This window comes from Camelus ferus, chromosome 19 (genome assembly GCF_009834535.1).
Source record: "Camelus ferus isolate YT-003-E chromosome 19, BCGSAC_Cfer_1.0, whole genome shotgun sequence".
NCBI lineage: Eukaryota > Metazoa > Chordata > Mammalia > Artiodactyla > Camelidae > Camelus > Camelus ferus.
Window position 1 is genome coordinate 36,375,464 of NC_045714.1, and position 20,797 is coordinate 36,396,260.

The 20,797-nt window shown below is 54.2% G+C and overlaps 1 protein-coding gene across 1 annotated transcript; it reads left to right on the forward strand.

Annotated features, from left to right (window-relative positions):
* The first annotated feature begins 2,621 nt into the window (after positions 1–2,621).
* BPIFB2 (BPI fold containing family B member 2) lies at positions 2,622–20,738 on the forward strand. The gene is made up of 16 exons (XM_032462111.1): positions 2,622–2,755; positions 3,546–3,679; positions 6,065–6,158; positions 7,248–7,352; positions 8,240–8,386; positions 9,839–9,899; positions 11,174–11,234; positions 14,959–15,050; positions 15,327–15,512; positions 15,719–15,772; positions 16,335–16,505; positions 17,004–17,071; positions 17,236–17,281; positions 18,020–18,083; positions 18,441–18,517; positions 20,456–20,738. Exons 2-16 carry the CDS (start codon positions 3,574–3,576, stop codon positions 20,495–20,497), a joined length of 1,374 nt encoding a protein of 457 aa, XP_032318002.1. The 5' UTR covers positions 2,622–2,755; positions 3,546–3,573; the 3' UTR covers positions 20,498–20,738.
* The last annotated feature ends 59 nt before the right edge of the window (positions 20,739–20,797 follow it).

Sequence of the window (20,797 nt, forward strand, 5' to 3'; positions counted from 1 at the left end):
TTTAAGATGGGGAAATTGAGGCCTCAAGAAAGGGATGGCCATGCCAGGGTCCCAGGGGCTGGGCAGGGGCAAGACCCAGGGCTCCAATATCCAGGTCACACTTTTTCTTGCTTCCAGACCCTTGCTTTCTTGCTCTGAGCTTCCAGACTTGCCACCTTCTTAGGCTGTACACGAATGCACTCTAATGCTGAGCTTCTCACCGGCGGACGTTTTACATAACATAAAACAATGTGTGCATGTTGTTGTCTTCATAAAGTTCTACTTTTTACTGGTGAAAAGTAAAAGTATACAGAATGCGAATGTCTGGCTATGGTTTTTCCATCAGCCCTGCCTGTGGAGAGCCTATTTGGATCATGAGGCTAAAATGAATTCACTTTTGCCCCCTGGTGGCAGTTGCTCAAATTGCAGGTTAAGTACCTGCAGTAAACAGAACTGTTTCCCAAAGAGGTACCAAAACCTGAACGTGTAAATATGTTACGTTACATAGGAAAGGGGAACTAAAGCTTGCAGGTGAGATCAAAGTTTCTCATCAGCTAACCTTGAAATGGGAGAATATCCTCGATTATCCGGGGGGGTCCCGTGTAATGACAGCAGTCCTTATAAGTGGAAGAGGGCAGCAGAAGAGGAGAGCGGCAGTAGCATAAAGAGAACTCAGCCTCACTTGCTGGTTTTGAAGGTGGAGGAAGGGGCCACGAGCCAAGGAATGAAGGCCAGGAAGTGGATTTTCTTCTAGAGCCTCTAGAAAGAAATAAAGCCCTGCCAATACCTTGATTTTAGCCCAGGGAAACTCATTTTGGACTTTAGACATCCCAAACCGTAACATAATAAATTTGTGTTTTAAGTACCTCAGTTTGTGGTAGTTGGTTATGGCAGCGATAAGAAACTAATACAGTGCTCTGAGGAAAACTTGGTGAAGGGGAAGCTCTGGAATGTGGCCACTGTCATTGTTACAAGGGTCTTTCAATGGTTCATTCATTCATTTATTCATTCAACAAGTGTTTAATAAGCACTGCTATTTATTAATCACAGGGGGGAGCAGAACCAGCTCCCATCCCTGGGGAAGAGGGTAAAGTGACCGAAGAACAGCCTGCTCGTAGCAGGTGCTACTAACGGCGCTTACCATCACCGCAGGGAGGAGGGGCTGGTGAGAATCTCCCTCCTTTGTGTCTACTGGCTGTTGCCCAATGTCCCCTGGTGCTTGAAATGTCGAGAAAGAGGAAGTGTTCATGTCGAGAGCAAACACTGAGAGTGGCTTTGGTCAATATTTGTACCATTCTATGCTGAGTCTGCTGTTTGCCTCGGCTACAGTGAGGACCAGGAGGGCTGGTCTTGTGCATCAGTGGCTAAACTGAGGCCAGGTATAGGGTGTTAGGAGCGTGCAGCTCACTCTGCTCATTCCTTTTTGTCTATAGAATGGGGCAGGGGAGCACTGGCTGGGAGGCAGGGCTGGTCCAGGTGAGCTCTGGCTTCTGGGGGAGGGCCCAGTGGGGTCTGCAGTTCCTGTCAGCACTAGTGGGGACCCAGCACAGGTGGGCCTGGCCTCTGAACCTGAGGTTTGGGCCGGAATGGAATCAGTGGGAGCCATAGAAGGCTCTGGAGTGAGAGGAGGCCCCAAGGCTCCTTGTGCTTGTGTCCCAGGTGAGCCATGCAGAGGAATGGGGGGGGCCTACCTGTGGTTCTGCCATCATCTCCGGGGCACACGTGTATGTACGCACACAAACACATTTGCACACCCCTAATGTCAGGAAACAGTCCACGATACACACACACATTCACACACAGACCCACAGACACACTCAGTATACCAAGCCTACTTTTACATATTGTCCACCAAACTCCCCACACCTGCACTCATGTAAGTTTGTGTAAACAGGCCTGTAACACCATCAACTAAGAGGGCAACATGCCCATTTCATGTACACACACACACACACTCTTTCCTCTGATGCCAGTAATTATGACCTAGTGCACATGTGGACGCATGACTGTGCACACACCACACACACACATAAACAACATACAACCCTCAGACACACACGCATATACACACCCCTTCAGGGGCACGCACAGTTCCCTGGGCCCCCACTAGCCAAGGTGGGAAGAGATGCTGGGCTCAGTCCTTTGTGAGTGGGATGTGCGTTGGGAGAGAGACTGAGGGTTAAGTAGAGGGACTGAGTCCTCCACACTCTCTCATCTGTCACCCTTTGGGTTAGGTCTCCATGTCTGCTGCAGGCTCAGTATGTGACAAGGGTCAGGGCTCAGAGTGCGACCCGGAACAGGGCTCAGTCAATGACTGGGGATGGGGCTCAGGTGGCTTCCTGCTCCTCCTAAAAGGCTGATGCTTCTGCATGGAGGCCCCGGGGAGAAGGGATAACTGCACTTCGGGCATCCCCTTCCTCCTGGGCCTGGCCAGGCCTGGCTGGGGTGATGAGGGGACCCTCCTGGGACCAATCTTCCATCTAGAGATCTCCTGGTCGTCGAGGCCCCAGAGCTGCCCAGCCCCAGGGTCTTGCAGTGGTTGGCAGCTGAGCTCACTACGTGGCAGCCACAGTGCACACGTGGGATGAGACATTTTGGCAAAGGCCATATTTGCAGGGAAAACACTCACAACCGCAAGAAACCCTGCCCCTTCCTGGGTCCCTTCCCGGTGGGCCCTGCGCACTGGGGAGCCTCATAAAGCAGCCTCTGCAACTGCCTGGGGCCACAGAGGGCTTGGCTGGGGCTGAGAGTCAACTTGCCCTGGGAACCACCTGAGGTAGGAATGGAGATCCTCTAGGGAGGAGCCTCAACTTCTCCATCTGTTCAGTGGGGATACTGCCTCCAGCTGCCCTCTGCAGAAGGAACCATCCCTGGTCTGGCTGTGGGACTTTGGGCAAGTGCCACCTGGCTGGGCCTCAGTTACCCATCTGAGCAATGCCTGCCCTGCCAATCTCCTGCTGGGTCCCTTTCCCTGAGTCAGACACGGATTTGTCCACTCAGCTGGTCTGGGGCCTGAGGGGATGGAGCCATGTGAGAGGCTGACACTCAGAACATTCCTGGCCTGGCACAAGAAGAGATGAGGGCAGGAACTGCCCTGGGTCCTCCCCAGTTGGGTTTGGACAGCTGGCCACCAGGCCGGACTGTCTCACTGGGCTGGATTCCTGGCGTCAGGCGACACAGCTCTGGACCTTGGGGTGGTGGGCCTGGGTCTCTCCTTGGGACAGGAAGATGTTCTCAGTCTCCCCATCTGGGAGTCTCTCCATCCTCCTCCGGGTGGCTTGGGTCCGGCAACCGGCCCTGGTTTGCTGTGTGGCCTTAGACAAAGCTATGTCTTCTCTGGGCCTCGGGGGCCATTTCCAGACCAGATGCCCCTGTGGTTCCTAATAAAGCAGAACGGGAAGGCAATTCTTCCCAGTGCAGAGATGCAAAAACTGATGCGTGGGGTCATGGGCAGGACTGGGATCACCACTCACTTGTGATCTCCAGGCTGGGGTGGGATTTGAGCAGCCCAGGGTGGGGTCATTCTGGACAAGCTTCCTGATGCTTGTCCCCACCCTTGCCCACAGATCCTGGGGGGCAGGGGCCAGGGCCGCCATGGCTTGGGCACGAGGGCTGGGCCTGCTGCTGGTGCTGCTGCCCGTGGTCGGTGCCTCCAAGCCGGGCATCGTGGTCAGACTCAACAAGGAAGTGCTGAGCTACGGTAAGAGACATGCCGCCAGGCTGTCCTGCGTGTGTCTGTGCACAAGTGTGTGCACGTGAGTCCACGTCTGTGTGTGTGTATACAACCCTAAGTGTAAACATATGTCTGTGAACTCAAAAGCCCCACAGGGACCTGAATTACCTCATCTGTCACTGTGTCCCTGGCCCTCAGACAGTGCTGCTCATCAAATATTTGTGAAATGAATGCGTGAGTGGGAGTACATGCCGTCTCCAATGTGCACATGCGCACACCTGATCGTGCTCCCGTGCCTGAGTGATGGGAAGATGGGCTGGTCTGAGTGGCCACTTTTGCTTGTGTGTGTCTGGTATGAGTAGAAAATTCATAGAGATGTGCCCACTTTTGTACTCGAGTGTCAGGGAGGGTGACTAACCACGGGCATGTGTGCAGGGGCCAGGGTGCACGCCTGGATGTGTGTATACAGGTGTGGTCGCGCACGTGTGTAGGGGGTCTGGGCGCACATCTGTGCTCAGAGAAGTATGTCTTGCACTCACTATACTAGGGAACGTTCAGGAGCTGGGCCCACCCTGCTGGGCTCACAGAGAGAAGAACCATCCCCTCTCTGGGCCCCTCTTGGGTGAGGCCTCATCCCTGTCTCTGTTCCCTCCTTCCAAGTCCTGCCCCATCCCAAGGTTGGGTGGGGGCAAAGTGAGGGAACCTAGGCTCAGGAAGGGGCAAAAGCGGCCTCCCCGCTGCCCCCGGGAGGCTTCTGTGGTCCCACCAAGACTGGGTGCGGAGCGAGAGGGAAATAAGGAGCTATTCCCGCAGGGCCTGCCCAAGCTCAGATAACAGTTTGAGGGACAGAGGTCAGAGAGTAGACAGGACTTTCAGTGGCCCTGGGCCACAAAGTAGAGGAGCTGGCTCAGGGAAGCAGCAGGGACCCTAGGGCACACATAGACTTCCGGAACCTTGAATCCGGGAAGATGGGCAGACAATGAAAAGGGGTCAGTGATCCGTGTTAGAGAGTGGCACATGGATGACTGCCTGCGGGGACAGGAGGCCACTGCCCTCCCCCAGCCACCTCCCTCTGCCTGCTCTGTGTAAGCCTCCTTTATCCCTGGAGAGCCCTTGTGGTGCACCTGGCTGTTTGTTCTCAGTGGAAACAAACTGCCAAGAACACACTGTACACACCTCTTCCAAGGCTGGGCTGGTGGCTTCTTACCGTGTCCTCCCTGGCCCATCCCGCAAGCCTCAGAGTTTAAGCCTGTGTCAGGGGAGCACTGTAAATGGAGTCCACATATCTGAGTCAGAGAGTCTCAGCTCAGCTGCAGAGAGTCAGGCTGGAGAGGGGTCTTGGGAACATGGAGACCACCCCCATCATGTCTTAGGGTCTGGGGAAACTGAAGCCAAGAGAGGCACAGGGACTTCCCCAGGCCCCACAGTGAGTCTGAGGGAAGATCGGGCCTCTGGACTCCTCCTCTGATGCTCCCTTCCAGCACTGTGACCTCTCATTTTAAGCTCCTGTTTAACTGTTTGCTCAGCACCTCCGTCAACCCAGCAGCACAGGCGTGTGAGGAAGTCCAGGGCCTCGAGGGCCAGGTGCCTGGGCCCCTACCCAGCTTCTCCTTGCCAGGGGTCCTCGGGAAACTGAGCATAATACCATACTGATGTCGTAGAATTTTGAGGAAAACCAAAGCACTCAGAACAGTGCCTGGCACAAAGGGAGCGCCATAGTAGTGCTAGCCGTTATTATTACAAAAACAACCAACCACGGGAGCTAACATTTGTAGTGCGCTGAGTTTTTACAAGCACCCTATGTGACAGGCACCATTCTAATGATTGCAGACTAATAGGCGGGGAAACTGAGGCACAGAGCAGCCACACCGAGAGTGGGCTGCAGAGCTGGGATTTGGACCCAGAATCTGAGGGACTCCAGAGCCCCCAGCCTCCAGGTCAGGATGCCCCCCATCCCCGACCCCGCAGGACTGGGAACTGCTCCTTTTGCCTGGGGGCTTGCGGAAAGCACCCCAGGAGGTGGGGCCTGATCGGAGCCTGGCGAAAAGGCCAAGGATGTTACTGGGTTTTTGTTGTTGTTGTTAATGGAGATACCGGGGATTGAACCTAGGACCTTGTGCATGCTAAGCACATGCTCTACCACTGAGCTCTACCCCTACTCCCCCCAAGATGCTATTGTTTTTGAGAAGGTAGACTGGTAAGATTTGGAGAGGCAGAAGCAAGAGAGGAAAGGCCCGGTGGGGTCGTGCACCCAAGGCGGGCAAATCAGGAGCCAAGCGGCCCTCCGTGTACCCGTGGACCAGCCTGCCCTTCCAGTCTCTGAGCTCTCTCCGCCCAAGGTGTGGGGCAGATGGTGGGCGGTGTGGTTTCTCTCTCGGTGGCTCCTGACCTCACCCTGCTCTGGCCCCTCAGTGGCTGAAGTCGGGAAAGTCCCTCTCCAGCAGGCCCTGCAGGTCCCTATCCCACATTTCCTGGACCGGAGTGGACAGGTGATCCAGCCTACCAGGTGAGTGCTCTCGCCCACTGGGAAAAACGTTCCAGCCCACTAGGTGAGTACACTTATCATGGGAGAGTGCTCCCCCACCCGTTAGATGAGTGTTCCCCTCACCAAGTTAGATTCTCCCACCTACCAGGTGAGAGATCACAAGAGGATTTAGAAGGACCCAGACATGGGGGCCGGGTGCCTCTTTTAGTAGATTTCTCCCCTTAGGGGCCAAGGCTGTGGTTCCTGGGTCCCCAGGGCTGGCAGGGTTCTTGGCTACTTCCTCCAAAAGCTGGACATGGAATCTAGACACCATAGGGGTAAATTAGGGTCAGATTTGTGTCTAGATTCTGTGTCCAGCTTTTGGAGGATGTAGCCAAGGGTCCTGCTAGCTCCGGGCACTCAGGCCATACAAAGGACCCCATGTGGTTGTTTGAAAACAGTGCCAGGAGTTCTTGTTTGATGCAGGGACACATCCAGAATGGTTGTCGAGTAAAGAGAAGCAAGTTCCAGGTCAGCCTGTGTCGTAAGGAGAGTCACGGAAAGGCGTCACCCAAGTGCTAACAGAGAGAGTGTTTGAGGATGGCGTTTTGATGTGACTTTGAAACTTTCTACCATTTTGTAGTGCCCCCCACAACTAACTACTGGGCAGGGAAAAAATGACTTTTATTAAAGAAAAAAATAGATTAGCTGAAGAGCGTTTAGCAATCAGAACAGGCAGCTTTGCAGAAGGTGAGTTTCCCATTGCTGGAGGGCTACAAGCCAAAGCTGTTGACTGAAGGGGATTTCTGACTTCTGTGGATCCCAAAGTCTTTCCCCATCTTCCCAGTTTTCCAGACCCCTATCAAAAACTAAAATCCCCCCAAGACCTGAGCAGTCATCTCACCCAACTCTTGCCCAATGCTGGGGTCCTCCCTGCATTTCCTACGGGCTGATTGGCTAACTTCGGCTTGCATGCCCCCTATGATGGAAAACTCACTACCGCTTCCTTATCCTGTGGTTCTAGTTGTCAGAAAGTCCTTTATAAACTTCAACATATTCAGAACACCCACCCCAGAGTTGATTCCATGGTTTAAAGGGGGCCACCCTGTCACTTTGATTTCTACCCTGCAGGATTCAGATTCTGAATGTCCATATGCCATATCTCCAGCTGAAATTTATTGCCGGTTTTGGAATACGCTTATCGGCAGCCACCAATTTTACTTTCAAGATCTTTCGGTGAGTGACTCTCCACTCCCATTGCGGGCAGGAGGATTTTCAAGGACTCTCTGAAAGCAGAGTGAGGGGAGAGGATTTAGCAACTCCCAGGACCCCAACTTAGACCTTCCAACTCTCTGTCTAGCGCCCCCTCTCCAGTGCCTTCTCTCCCACCCTCCAGGGGGAGCAAGACTGTGAGACAATTTCTGAGAACCCAGACCCTACTCAACAACTGCATAGCTAGGCAGTCATCTCACTTCTCCGCTCCTGAGTTTATCTTCTCTGTAAAACAACCAGGATGAAATGAAACTTTGCAGCATGGCAACACGGGTTGTCGTGAATGTATGCATTGCTATGATTAAAATTATATTACCCCTTTCACAGTGTAAGGCACATAGTAGGTGCTCAATAAAATATTAGAATTACTTCTGTGCATCAGTCACTTTACGTGCATTTAATTTTCAAACTGGGAGCAGGACACTCTTATTTTAACTCCTCTGTCCTGATGCTATCATTTTAAAAGTGCTCATTGTGGGCCAGGCTCCAAGCAGGATGTTTTCACATGACTGTCTCCTAGGAAACTCAGCACAGCAGCCCTGTGAGAGGTAACACCAATCTTATGTCCATTTTACAGAAGAAGAAACTGAGGCTTAGCATAGGGACTGAGTGGCCCAGAGTCTCACAGTAAGAGGGTCCAAGGAAGCCAGAGTTCAAAGTCATCTGTGACGATGTTTGTGACCCTGAGTGGAGTTTGTGGGTGTGCCCAGCATCCATCTCATGTTGAGGGGGGCCCTGCCTGTGTTAAGTGGACGGCAGGCTCTGGCTGGGGAGAGATGTGGGGTCGCACATTGGTCAATGTGGCCTCTGCTGGGCAGTGCCTCTGGGGCTCAGAACTGCTGTCCCTGCAGTGTCCCAGAGCCCCTGCACCTGATGCTGCCCGTGGTGCTGCTGGCTGACACCCTCGTGGCCCAGGGCTCCATCGGGACCCCCGTGGTCAGCATCTCTGCCTGCTACTCACTCTTCAACAAGGCCGTCGTGTTTGATGGTTATAACAGGTGGGTGTCTGTTGGGGGCTCGGCTGCAGGACCCCAGACACTGAGGCTGCAGGTGCCATTTCTTGAACTTCCCACTTCATCCAATCACCACAATGGGACTCAGAGCCTCCCTCCACCCCAGTATGACATCTATTTCATGGCTGAGAACACTGAGACTCAGAGAGGGGGAGGGACACACCCGAGGTCACACGGTGAGAGTGTGGCTAAAGCCTGTGTCCCCATCACTGCCCCGCACCACGTGACTATGCGTACTAGCCACTAACTAGCCACTATTTGGGGAGGGACCCTGGGCTGGCAGTCACTGTTAGGGACCTCAGAGGGATGCCCCACTGCAAAATGAGGAGTCTGATGCCCAGGGAGGGGATGAGACCCACCGAGCTCTCACTGTGAGTCAGGCGGCGGCTCCTGTTGGATCTAAAGCTAACAGCCGTGCCCACCTCCAGAGCACCTGCTGTGTGCTGGGCGCCTTCTGGGCCCTTTATGTGTGTCGTCTCGCAGGAGCCCTACCAGGTGGGTGGGAGTATTGTCCGCATCTCACAGGACAGCAAACAGAGGCACAGAGTGGTTAAGTGACTCACCTAAGGTCACACAGCTGGCAAACGGGTACAAACCCTGGCAGCCTGACTAACCCCACTGCTGTGAATTTCTCTGCCTTATGTCTATGCCTTCCCGCCCATTGGTGGGGGCTCACTGTCAGTTGAGTATTTTAGAGTCTTAAAAGAGTGCAACATTTACACAAAGACTGGACTTTTTCCCCAGAGAAGGCTTGGGCATAAATCTAGTCACACTTGAGTCCCACGATCAGCCTGTGTAACTCATGACCCCTCGCAGTCCTCAGGGGCGGGGGCTGCTTGTGGTTTATTGCTCGGGAACCGGAAGCCCAGAGTTTGATGTCATTGAAAACTTAGATGCCATCCTCCCACCTCCGCCGAGAGGCCACTGTGAAGTTGGGTCACAACTAAGATCAACTTTTGGGAAACCAAGGAACCATAATTTCCCATGGATCCCCACTGAGAAACACAGATTTAGACCCATCCCTCAGCTAGGCCCAGTGAGGAAGGGACTTGGTAGGTATGTCCCAGAGAAAGGGGGCCCACATAGGAAGAAGCAGACCCAGGACCCCTGTCCTGCCCCCGCCTCCCTGGGCTCAGTGGCCACGAAGCCATCAGCCCAGGACATGGCCACGTACGGCTTTTGCAACTCCCTCAGTCTCCCCCGAGCCTGGCCTCATTCTCACATCTCAGCCACTTCCAAACCTCCAGGCTGTTTCCTCCCCTGTGGGGTCAATCGTGCTGGCACCGTGCCCGGCACATGGCAGGGGGTGGTGCGGGAGTTGCCGACCCCCTGGCTGAGGGAGGGGACAGACGTCTCTCAGGGAAATGTGGCTTTGCCGAAAGACAGGCCCCAAGGCACTGACCTGGAGCTCAGGCCCTTTTGGTGTCTCTTCCTTAGCACAGCCCCCGCGCTGCTGGCCCCTCTGCAGAAGCACATCAAAGCTGTCCTGGGGAACAAGGTAAAAGACTTCCTGCCAGGTCTCCTGAGGAGGGGGCCGCTCACATCAGAAGGGTCAGAAGGCATGTGAATGAATGGGAGATTGCAGGTGTCGGAGACTGAGATTTTTTTTCACTAGAAAGCCCTTCGTGGGCTCCTCCAGTTTCCCCGTGAGGGCAGGGAGGAGGCTGGGGCAATGAACGGTCCAGGGCAATGAAGCGGGGGCCCAAACAGGGTGCAGTTGTGGGGCTGCAGCGGAGGGAGGCTCATCCTCTTTGACCAGCCCCAAGTCCATGCTGGAGGGTGGGGTGGGAACAGTGCTTGCAGGGCCAGGTAGCTTCTGAGAAGGGAACAAAATAACAGTGGTCCAGGGCGTGGGCACAACCAGGCTTCCAATCCTGGTTCTCCTCCCTCTCAGCTGGGACCCTGGAACAAGTCCCCCAGCCTCCCTCTCTCCACATCTAGAGCGCCCCTGGCAGGTGGCAGGGGTGGAGAGCATCAACAGCGCGGAGAGTTTAGGACAGTTTGGGAGAGTGAGTGTCACCGTCACTATTTTAGCTCTCATCGTTGTCTGCAGGCAGCTGACTTGGTGGGAGCTGGTGCCCTAGGGGCCAGGGCCCTACCCCACCAGAAGAGCCCTCTCTCTCCCTGCCCCTTCCCACTCCACCCAGCCTCCTTTAATGCGCTGTAGTGGAGACCAGATCAGCCCACTGTGTGCCATCCTGCACTTTCAAGAGGCAAGCCTCAACATTCCCATCTCGCAGATGAGAAAACTGAGGCTTGAGGGCTGAAGGCAGGACAGCCTGACCCAGACCTCTTCTCTGCCTCCTGGCCTTGCCTGGCCCAGCCTCACCAGCTCTTCCCTGGACCAGCTGTGAACACCCCCGGCCTCGCAGCCTCTCCTCTGCCTCACCTTCTCTCACGCTGATCCCACCTTAGTCCGCTTCTCTGTGCCCAGGACTCCAGTCTCCCTGGCCTGGGCTGCTGACCACTGCCTGCCTCCACTGCAGGCCCTTCCGCCAGCTGGGCCTCTGTGCCCCAGGGCAGCAGGCTACTTTCCTTGGCTGCCCGGGGCCCAGCTGTGGCCACCTCTGCTGTGTCCCACAGCCCCTGCTTCCCCTCTGAATCTCGTGTCCAGAGGAGATGCTGGAAGATGCCCACTGGCTGGTGGAGGAAAGATCCCAGGCCTTGGCATCCGGGTTGGGAGAGGCTTCCAGACAGGGACTCTGGACCCTCCCAGCCTTGCCTCTCCAGTCCCAAGGGCCGCCCTAACCCAGCCGCTCTGTCTTTCCGCAGCTGTGCCTGAGAATCTCCAACCTGGTGCAGGGCCTCAATGTTCACCTGGGCACTTTAATCGGTAAGACCTGGGTGCCCAGGGGGAGGGGGCTGAGGCCTCTGAGATCCTCTGGGGCCCCCCGACCCTCCTTTGCATCAGCGTCGACCTCTGGGAGGTCAGTCACAGGCTGCCTGAACAATTATTGGTGGAATTTGAGACTCTCCAAATTCTAGAACTGAATCTGAATATCGTGTGTGTGTGTGTGTGTGTGTGTGTGTGTGTGTGTGTGTGTGTGTGTCAGTTTGTAATTGCCTCCTCCTCTGCCTGGAGATTCAGGGACCCCAGCCTCCCCCAGTTTTGCTGCCACAGCTCCCACATTCTTAGCTGGATTCTCTTCCTGTCCCCCACTTTCTGGGCTTAGGCCCTTATATTCCACCTCCTCTTGGACACCTCCTCCTGGAGTTCCCCCAGCCCCTCCAACTCAGCACATCCTTCACAGAACTCAAGCTCTCCTGCTCCCAAATGCCCCGCTCCCATTTCCCATTCTCAGAGGCCACCCCCCACCCAACAGGGGCCCACAGCCCAGGCTCCCTCTCCTCTGCCTCTGCCATCAGCCACGTCTCACCCCGGATTTTTCCTCCTTACCTAGGGAGTACTAGGACTGTACTAGGAGAAGGTCACTGTCAGGCCAGTGTCCCCAGAAGCGGACCCTGAGATGAGGATCTCAGTGTAAGTGGTTCAAATGCAGGGTGGCCCTAGGCAGCACTGGTTGGGGAAGGGAGCCATGAGACAGGAAGGGAAGGTGTGTTAATGAGGGGTCCTCACTGTGGGCACCTGGGGGCTCAGCCCCACTGGGAGGCTCTTGGAGACTGAGTTGAACATCCCTAGTGTGGTCCTACCTGAGGGGCAGGAGCTGGGGTATGTGTCCACCAACTCCCATCAGTCAGTGGTCACCTCCCCACTGGCCCACACACCTTCCTCCACCCAGGGCTTCCCGGGGCTCGCAGCCCGACACAGTTCACTTAGAACTGTGTGTCCTGAACAAGGCTCAGGCAGGGCTTCAACTTACAACATGGGATTAAAGCCCTGAAAGTAGGTCGGCTTCATCTTTTTAGCGGTATTCATCAGCATTGAAGAACTACACTGGCAGTTACCCACACATCCCCAGACTGATCACAGAACACATCCTCTATTGATTCAGGGGGTGATATATTCTCAGTGAGTCCTGCGCATAATCCAGGGTTCCGTCTGTTTTTTCACGAACCTGTTTTGAAGCTGTTCCTGTTTGAAGTGCACCTTCTCCTACTGGACAGAGAAGGATTCTCATTGACTCTGTGACATCCAGAGCTGCAGACTGTTGGCAGCTGTACTTGGCAATCAGCTGGCTTTGCCTTTGAGTTGGGGGTTTACATCTAACTCTCACACAGCCTGGGATAGGTGTGCAGGGATGAGGGTGGTGGGGACAGGGGTGCAGGAATGGAGGGTGTGGGGACAGTTACAGGGGGTGGTATGTTGGCATTCCATGTCCATCTCAGACAGAAGGGATGTCTGGCAGGGTCCGTGTTTACCCCTGGTGGCTTCTTTAGTGAATATTTTCAAATCAAGGTAGCTTTGGCTTTCTTGTGCAAACTGTTAACAACAGTCCTATAAGATGACATCATTATCCCCAGTTTACAGGTGGGAAATCAGAGGCACCGAGTCTAAAATCCCTAGCATGGTGCTAGAGACCTGGTGAATCAGCTCACCCCGGTTTTCTCCTCTTCATGTGTCCACCTTCTGCTCTGTCCACACTTCACAGCCCAGGTCAAGGTCTGGGGAACATTCCTTGACCTCCCCTACTCCCCTCACTGCTTCAACACCAATATTACCTTAATAGGAGGTACCAAGAAGCCAGGGAAACTGAACTTGGAATCAAAGGATATGAATGTGAATTTTGGCCCTGTTGCTCGCTTGCTGTGTGATCTTAGGTAATTCACGCCATCTCTCTGAGCTTAGTCATTCTACCCAAAAATGGGAATCAGAATTTCTCCTATTCCCATGTGTTGCTGCAAGACAGCACAGGTTTCGTGCCTGGCAGGCAGTAAACTCAATAAACGTTAGTCTCTCCCTCCTTCCTCTGAGGGGTTGTTTCCATCAAGATGCCTTGTAACTGGGTTCATACCAGAGACCACCTCTTCCCCTTGTCTTTGAGGAATTAAGGAAAAAAAAATCTAGTAAAAGAAACCTAAGTGTCTAGCCCTGGGGGACTGTTTACACGAGTCACGTACATGTGGAACGTGGAGTGACAGGAACCATTTAAAAGCACAGTTTAAAGGAGTGTTTAATCACCTAACAACGTCCCCAGCCAAATACAATGTAAGAAGAGCTAATATTTACTGTAGGATTATTAGTTCCATTTTACAGATGAGGAAACCGAGGCAGCCAGCCCTCCTTGAGAGTTTGTGCTTTTCACTAAGCTGTCATGCCACTCGGTAAAGAAAAAGTGATGGACACAAAACTATATATAGCTAGGCTCCAGCTTTACAGGGAGAGAGAGAGAGAGAGTTCATTTCTGCATAAGAAAATACTGAAAAAGAAATACATTTAACATTCTAGGTTATATTTTTTCCATCTTTTAAAATCTTCCATATGCCCACAATAAATGTGCATTATTATTTTATAATTTTTAATGGTTTTACTCATTTAAAAACATATAACAATTATTTTTAGTGTCCAGTTCTATGAGTTTTGATAAATAAATGCATATGGTCATGTAGCCACCACCACACTTGAAATAGAGAACATTCCACCAGCCCCAAAATCTCTTGGTGCTGCCCCCCTCCTCCACCCTGATCTTTGACAACCACTGATGTGTAGAAATGGAGTCAGACTGCATTGCTTTTACAATCATAAATTTCCAAAATGCTAGAGAAAATAAAATTAAATCCAGAAGAGAGTAGAAAATCAGAATGGACACGCACACACACACGCACACACACACACTAAAACGCTGGTTATCCAGAGCCTTTCAGGGAGGACGCCTTGCTAACAGGTGGGCTCTCCTGACGGTGGGCCTTCACCTGCCATGCGGTCTCGCTGTGTCCAGAGGTGTGGTTCCCACAAGTGACTCAGCCTGTGCAAACTTCCCCGTGAGGGTATTCTGAGCTTTCAGAAAACTCACCTTATAGGACTGAGTTCTTAACTCACCTTCCTGGGGGCTTCTCCAAGGATCTGTGGGGGAACCCCCATTGCCCTGGGGCGTGTGCCTTCTGGGTTCCTGCAGGAAGCAGTGTGCTTAAGCGGAGGGAGAGTGGCTTTGGAGTCAGATGGATCAGGTATACAATCCTGAGCACAGCTGAGCTCACCAAACTACGTGTGTGTGTGTGTGTGTGTGTGTGTGTGTGTGTGTTTGTGTGTGTGTGTGTGTGATGGGCTCCTAACCCGACAGGCTGGTGCTGAGGATTGAATGACCTAGTGTAAGCCAGCAGCCTGGGCCTTGATAAATGGACACTCCCTTCTTTTTCTCTGGTTCCTTCTTGCCTTTGTCAGGGGGCACTTGTGCCTGGAGTGACCCTACTCTGTGCTAACTTGTAATCTCTAGTCTTCCACTGACTAGGAAAGCAGACGCCAAAACTGTTAGAATTGTGTCTCAACTAAGAGTCAACAGGTTATGAGTGGCTGAATCTTGGGTGTATGCTTTGCAACTTTAATTTGCTTACTCGGGGCCTTTCCTAACTTCTTTTCTTGGCCTGGGTCTGGCTAAATGAGGCATTGGTGGATAATGCTAAGAATACCATCTTCTCTTCTTCACCCCGGCCTTGTTTAGGCCTCAGCCCTGTGGGTCCAGAGTCCCAGGTTCGCTACACCATGATCAACGCGCCCAACGTCACTAAAGACTACATTTCCTTTGATATCAACGTAAGTGCCTCCTTGTCAGCCCAGAGCTGGGGATTTGTTTCCTCTGGAGTCCTTGGTGTTCTGGAAGATTCCTAAAGGAGCAGAAGAGTTGAGGGGAGAGGAGCTGGGAGCCTTCCAGATGGGAGCATGGCACATAGGCAAAGGCGTGAGGCTGCCAACATGGGGCACCCTGGGGTGGGCAGCATCTCACAGCCCAGGATCTGCTATGGAGCTGCCTGCCTGTTGAGGCCCCACTGCCTCTCCCTCCCTCCTTGCCCCCACCCCCACCCCCCGCAGGCTGTCCTCTTCCTGCTGGGCAAGCCCATCATCCTGCCTATGGATGCCACCCCCTTCGTGCTGCCGTCGCACGTGGGCACCAGCGGTGTCATGGCAACCGTGGGCCTCTCCCAGGACCTCTTTGACTCTGCCATCCTGCTGCTGCAAAAGGCTGGTGCACTCAACATGGACATCACAGGGCAGCTGGTGAGGGCCGGTCCTGCTGCCCAGGGCACGTGGCCCAGCCTGGGGAGACCTGGCAGAGGCCAAATCATGGGTGGGTGGGGCAGCTGGAGCTTTGGGGCCACAGGGTGGCTGTTGGAAGGGTTAAATGGGGTGATCAGGAGGCAAGAAGTGGTCTAGCTCGGGGAGTTGTTGCCTTAACACCTACCATGTATGGGGGCTCATTTCAGAAGTTGAGTAACAACCCGCTGAACACCTCCACGCTGGGCCAGGTCATCCCTGAGGTTGGTGATGTTTCTGGTCATTCCAGGGGCTGAGACTCAGAGCTGGAGTGGGAGGCTCTCTGGGCTGTGGGATCTCTGTTGTATCATGTCTACTCCAAGTGGGGTTCAGCACCTGCCCCTTTATCTGCACCTCCTCCACCTCCCGGATGGCCCCTCCTTCTGCCCAAAACTTGCTCTGTTTTCTCCTCTTTGCAGTGCACAAGAGGTGCCCTCTGCCCTCAGTATCTTTTCTCCTTCCTTTTCCTTATCCATCTTCAAGTCCGAGCTCAAGGATTACCTCCTCAGGGAGGATGAAGCCCGTCATCCGGTCCAGGAGCCTCCTTGTGCTCCCAAGCCCATCCCTCCCTCCTGGTACTGATTGTACAGGATGTGCCTGTCTTCACGCTACCACCATCCGACTGGGTGTCCCTGAGGGCAGGGGGCAGGGGTGGACTCACCTCTGTGGCCCAGGCATGTAAAGCACAATGGTGGCTTGATTGGTGTCTCAGGAATGATGAATAAAGAGTCCACCCAGCCTTAGCCCCCAGGTGCCTTCCTCCCTCTTGCCCTCTCTGCTCCCCAGGTGGCCCGCCAGTTCCCCGAGCCCAGGCCCTTGGCACTCAAGGTGCGGCTGGATGCCATACCCGTGGTCACACTCCATACCAACAATGCCACGTTGAGGATACAGCCCTTCGTGGAGGTCCTGGCCCCAGACTCCGACTCGGCTTTCCAGTCCCTCTTCTCCCTCGATGTGGTGAGTGAGGTGGGCTGGGCGGGGTTGGCCAGGGGGATGGGTGACTCTCAAGGAGACCCCACTTCCTCCCTCGCTCGCCTTACTTGCTCTGCTCTATCCACACCGGTCCCCTGGCTGTTCCTTCAATGTGCCAGGACATTTCTGCCTCAGGACCTTTGCACATGCCTCAGACATACTTCCCTTTGTTCTTGGCATGGCTGGCTTCTCCTCATCTTTTGGGTCTTAGCTTCAATGTCACAACCTTCCTCCCAGCAGCCTTCCAGGACTACTGGGAGAAAGATGGTCTCCACCAGCCTCTCCACACAGCTTCATGGCACCCACCACTCTCTGAAAGGATCCTGTCTGATTACTTTGGTTATTGTTCACCTCATCCACTGACCTGTGCTTCAAAACCCTGAATGAATAGGGGGATAGGTGGGAGGCTGGGGTAGCTGGTGGCCAGCTGAGAGCTCTCCCATGGCTCTGTGCCCTTTGACCCCGTTCTCCCCACACACCCAGGTAGTGAACCTGAGCCTCCAGCTCTACGTGTCTGAGGTGAGACTTCAGGGGACCACGTCTGTGTTGGGGTAAGTGAGGCCTCCTGGACCCAGCAGCCTCAACGTGTTCCTCTGTGCAGTGAGCCTGCAGCCACCCACCACAGTGTCAGTCAGAGGAGCCTGGGAGGCAGCAGGCGTGGTACGTGGGTGGCGGGCACTAGGCCCCATTCCTAACCCCCCTGCTTCCCTTTCAGGAATGTCCAGGTCACTGTGGCCTCCTCTAATGTGGGCTTCATTGAAGTGAGTGTGGTGCTGGGGTCTCCAGATACCCCCTCGCTGGGTGGTGCAGGCCTTGAGCTCGGGGAAGGGGAGTGTGCCCACGTGTGCTCACGTGCGTGTACATGCTGCCACCATCAGGCTTCCTTCCTGGGGTGCTTAGGGACAGTGGCCAGGCAGTGGCCCACCCATCGGACAGTCTGTCTTTCCCAGGCTGTCCGTCTGCTAGGCAGCCAGTCAGCCAGCCTCAGCGGGGTCAGTCAGTCGGTCTGTCCCTCTGCCTGGGTGTCTGCGGCTTGTCAGCCCCGCCCTCAGCCCAAGAATCACTGAGTCCAATAGTACATTTCTATAGAAGCCAGCGTCAGACAGTGTCAGCTGCTCTTGCAGTCACATGGCTGGCCCACCAGCTGCCCTGCATCCCTTTGTCGAGTGGCCCACCAGGTCGCCCCATCAGTCTGTCCACCGTCAGTTGATCTGTCTGTTGGTCGGCACAGCAGGGCAGCCAGTGAATGAAAGTCAGTCAGGGGCTGGTCTTTCAGCCTCCCCTCAGGCCAGCATTTCCGGTGCCTGATGCCGACCCGACCCCAGGGGTAGCTGGCTCTGCTTGAAGCCCGGACCAGGGTGACCTGCCCTCATCCCTCCCCCGTGTCTCTACTGTCTGTGTGTCTGTCTGTGTGTTCACATGTGCCGGCCTGTCCGTCTCTCCTGGCCCCTTGCTGGGGCGGGGCTATGGTCACCATCTCCCTGGCTCCACGAATGCAGATGGAGCAAGTGCAGTCACTCATGGGTAACGTGTTTCAGAGGCCCCTGTTGGACCACCTCAATGGTGAGCTCTGCCCTCTGGCCCCCCTCCTGCCCCTCCACCTGCTCCAGGCTCCAACCGGGCCCCTTTCTACCTCCTAGGCTCAGAGATTAAGAGGGTGGCCTCGGGAGTCCAGCTGCCTGTGTGCGCATCTTGGCTTGACTGTTTAGCAGCTGGATGATCTTAGCTAAGCTCTGTGTCCTCCCTGAGGCTCAGTTTTCCCTTCTGTAAAGTGGGTATAATGATAATGGTTCCTACTTCTGGGGTATCTGTGGAACTCAGTGTCACAATGCACATGAGGACTTCCGCGCAGAGCCAGCTCCAGGTGATACTTTGTTATGGTCTTCCAGCTGAGCATGATTTCTTCTTGCCCTCCTGCAGCTCTCCTGAGCATAGGGGTTGCCCTCCCCAGTGTGACCAATCTCCGCTACATTGCCCCTGAGGTCTTTGTCTACGAGGTGAGAGCCTTTGGGTGTGATCAGAAGGGCCTCCTCCATCCTTAGAGGGAGGCTGGGCTTGGCGATGTGGGGGTCACCTCTCTCCTTCCCTTCCTGCTGGTGCACACACTGGGGTCCAGGGTCAGCCAGGCCTGGGAGTGCCCCCTGCTCCCACCCAGGTCACGCCATGAATCATCAGTTGCAGTGTGATGGACAATTCAGGATGTTGAGAGACATTGGAGCAAGGGTTTCACCCACTCTTTAGTCCTCATCAAGTATCACACCAGGCCACATTCAGGAGATTAGGGCCTTTGTCCTGTGACTCTGTGTCCTGGGATAGGCACGGGCCCCTTAGAGTCTGGGGGAGGGCGGAGGAGGGAGCTCTTCCAGCTTTGTACACAAACCTCCACAGGCTGGATGTGGGAGGGGATTCTGACCCTTCTAAATGACTTTCCCTGGATCAGAAATTGTGGACCAGGGTGAAATTCAATCCCCACCCCCTAGGACAAGATCCTACAACTTCTTTCTGTTTCACCCAAGATTTGAAAGGATAATATTCTTTCTAATTCACTCAATAAGACGTGCACAGGACAGAACACTTAAGCAAGGTCCCTCAAGCCCACCATCTCCGTGTCTCACTCGCACTCCCTGAGTGGAACCTCCTGATGTCCTCCAGGGGGGACGCCCTCACTGTTTGAGAACTGTGGTCCCAGGCAGTTGGGTGCTCTACCCCGCTAAGCAGGAACAACCAGCTCACGCTGGAGCAGGACTTTTGGTGGGAATTCCACCAAGACTTCCCCAAACAGGCAGAGTTGGTGGCTGAGCCACCTTGGCACTTCCAAATCCAGCCACCTGGGTCTGAAGTCAAAGGTTCCTAGACCTATACTGTCCGATAGAACTTCCTGCAAGGATGGAAATCTGCACTGTCCGAGGCAGTGGCCACGATCAGCTGCTGGGCACATGTGGCTATTGGGCACTAGAAATGTGGCAAATGCAACTGAGGAGGTGAATTCTAAATTTTATTTAATTTATATACACAGCAGTCCCCCTTCATCTGCAGGGGATATGTTCCAAGACCCCCCCCCCCCCAAGTGGATGCCTGAAACTGCAGCTAGATTGTACCAAACCCACATATACTATGTTCTCCCTATACTCATGGGCAGGTAGCACAGACAGTGTGGATCCGCTGGACAGAGGGATGACTCATGTCCAGGGTGGGATGGAGCAGGATGGCGGGAGAGTTCATCACACTACTCAGCATAGCATGGAATTTAAAACTTATGAACTGTTTACTTCTAGAATTTTCCATTTAACATTTTTGGACTGTAGTTAAACTTGGGTAAATGAAACCATGGGTAATAGGGGACTACAGTAATTAGCCACATGTGGCTAATGGCTACTGTACTGGACCACCTATGAGCTACACAAAGGCAGGGACTGGGTCTGATTTTTTTCTCTGCTGGGTCCCCAGCACCTGGCACAGGGCTTGGCTCAGAGTAGAGGCTCAGTGAAGATTTGCTGAATGAATGAAAGGAAGGAAGGAAGGAAGATAGATCAGCAGGCCCCCAGGACGTTTCTGCAGTACAGTGAAGAGAGCAGGGGACATATGGGGGATGCCTGAATCTGCTGGGGAGACTTGAACTTGGAGAAGACACTCAGTGGTCTGGACTCCTGGCCATAAAACAGAGATGATCCTGACCATTTGCGGAGCATGCATCCAGCTCCAGCCCCATGCTGAGTGCTCTGCCTGCGCAGTCTGGCTGCATCCTTAGAGTAGCCTTTGCGAGGTGGATGATGTCACCACCCCAAGTGACAGTAGGAAACTGAGGCCCAGAGAGGCAAAGGACACACACAGCAAGAGTGACAGAATATGAACTCAGAGCCAGGCTGATGGGGCAGCTGGGGTCCTATGGTCCTCGTGTCCATAGACCTGACCTGATGGTTGTCTTTGCCCTTCAGGGCTACATTGTGGTGTCCGGCGGACTCTTGTACCAGCGCTGATGTGAGACCACTTGGAGTGCTGCTCTGGGGACCCTTTGCCTCGAGCCACTTGGGAAACCTAGGCAAAGCCACACTTAGACATCACCAGCAAGCTGGATGGCCCGGCTAGCTGCTTAATCCCACCCTTTCCCCTTCCCCTCCCTGGTCCTGCCTTCATCCCTTCTTTGTAAGGAGCAGGTAGCTCCTCCAGGCTGCACAGACCTGTCTCCTCTTGCATTAAACATCTTCTCTTGAGCTGCAACTTCCAGCCAGGCCTGGCCAACTCTTTGCATACCAGAGGCCAGTGTTCCACATGCAGGT

Coding starts and splice junctions, on each gene's coding strand:
- BPIFB2 (XM_032462111.1), top strand. CDS start 3,574: ATGGCTTGGGCACGAGGGCTGGGCCTGCTGCTGGTGCTGCTGCCCGTG. Junction 15,051..15,326: donor ACATTTCCTTTGATATCAAC/GTAAGTGCCTCC, acceptor CACCCCCCGCAG/GCTGTCCTCTTCCTGCTGGG. Junction 15,513..15,718: donor TGGACATCACAGGGCAGCTG/GTGAGGGCCGGT, acceptor GGCTCATTTCAG/AAGTTGAGTAACAACCCGCT.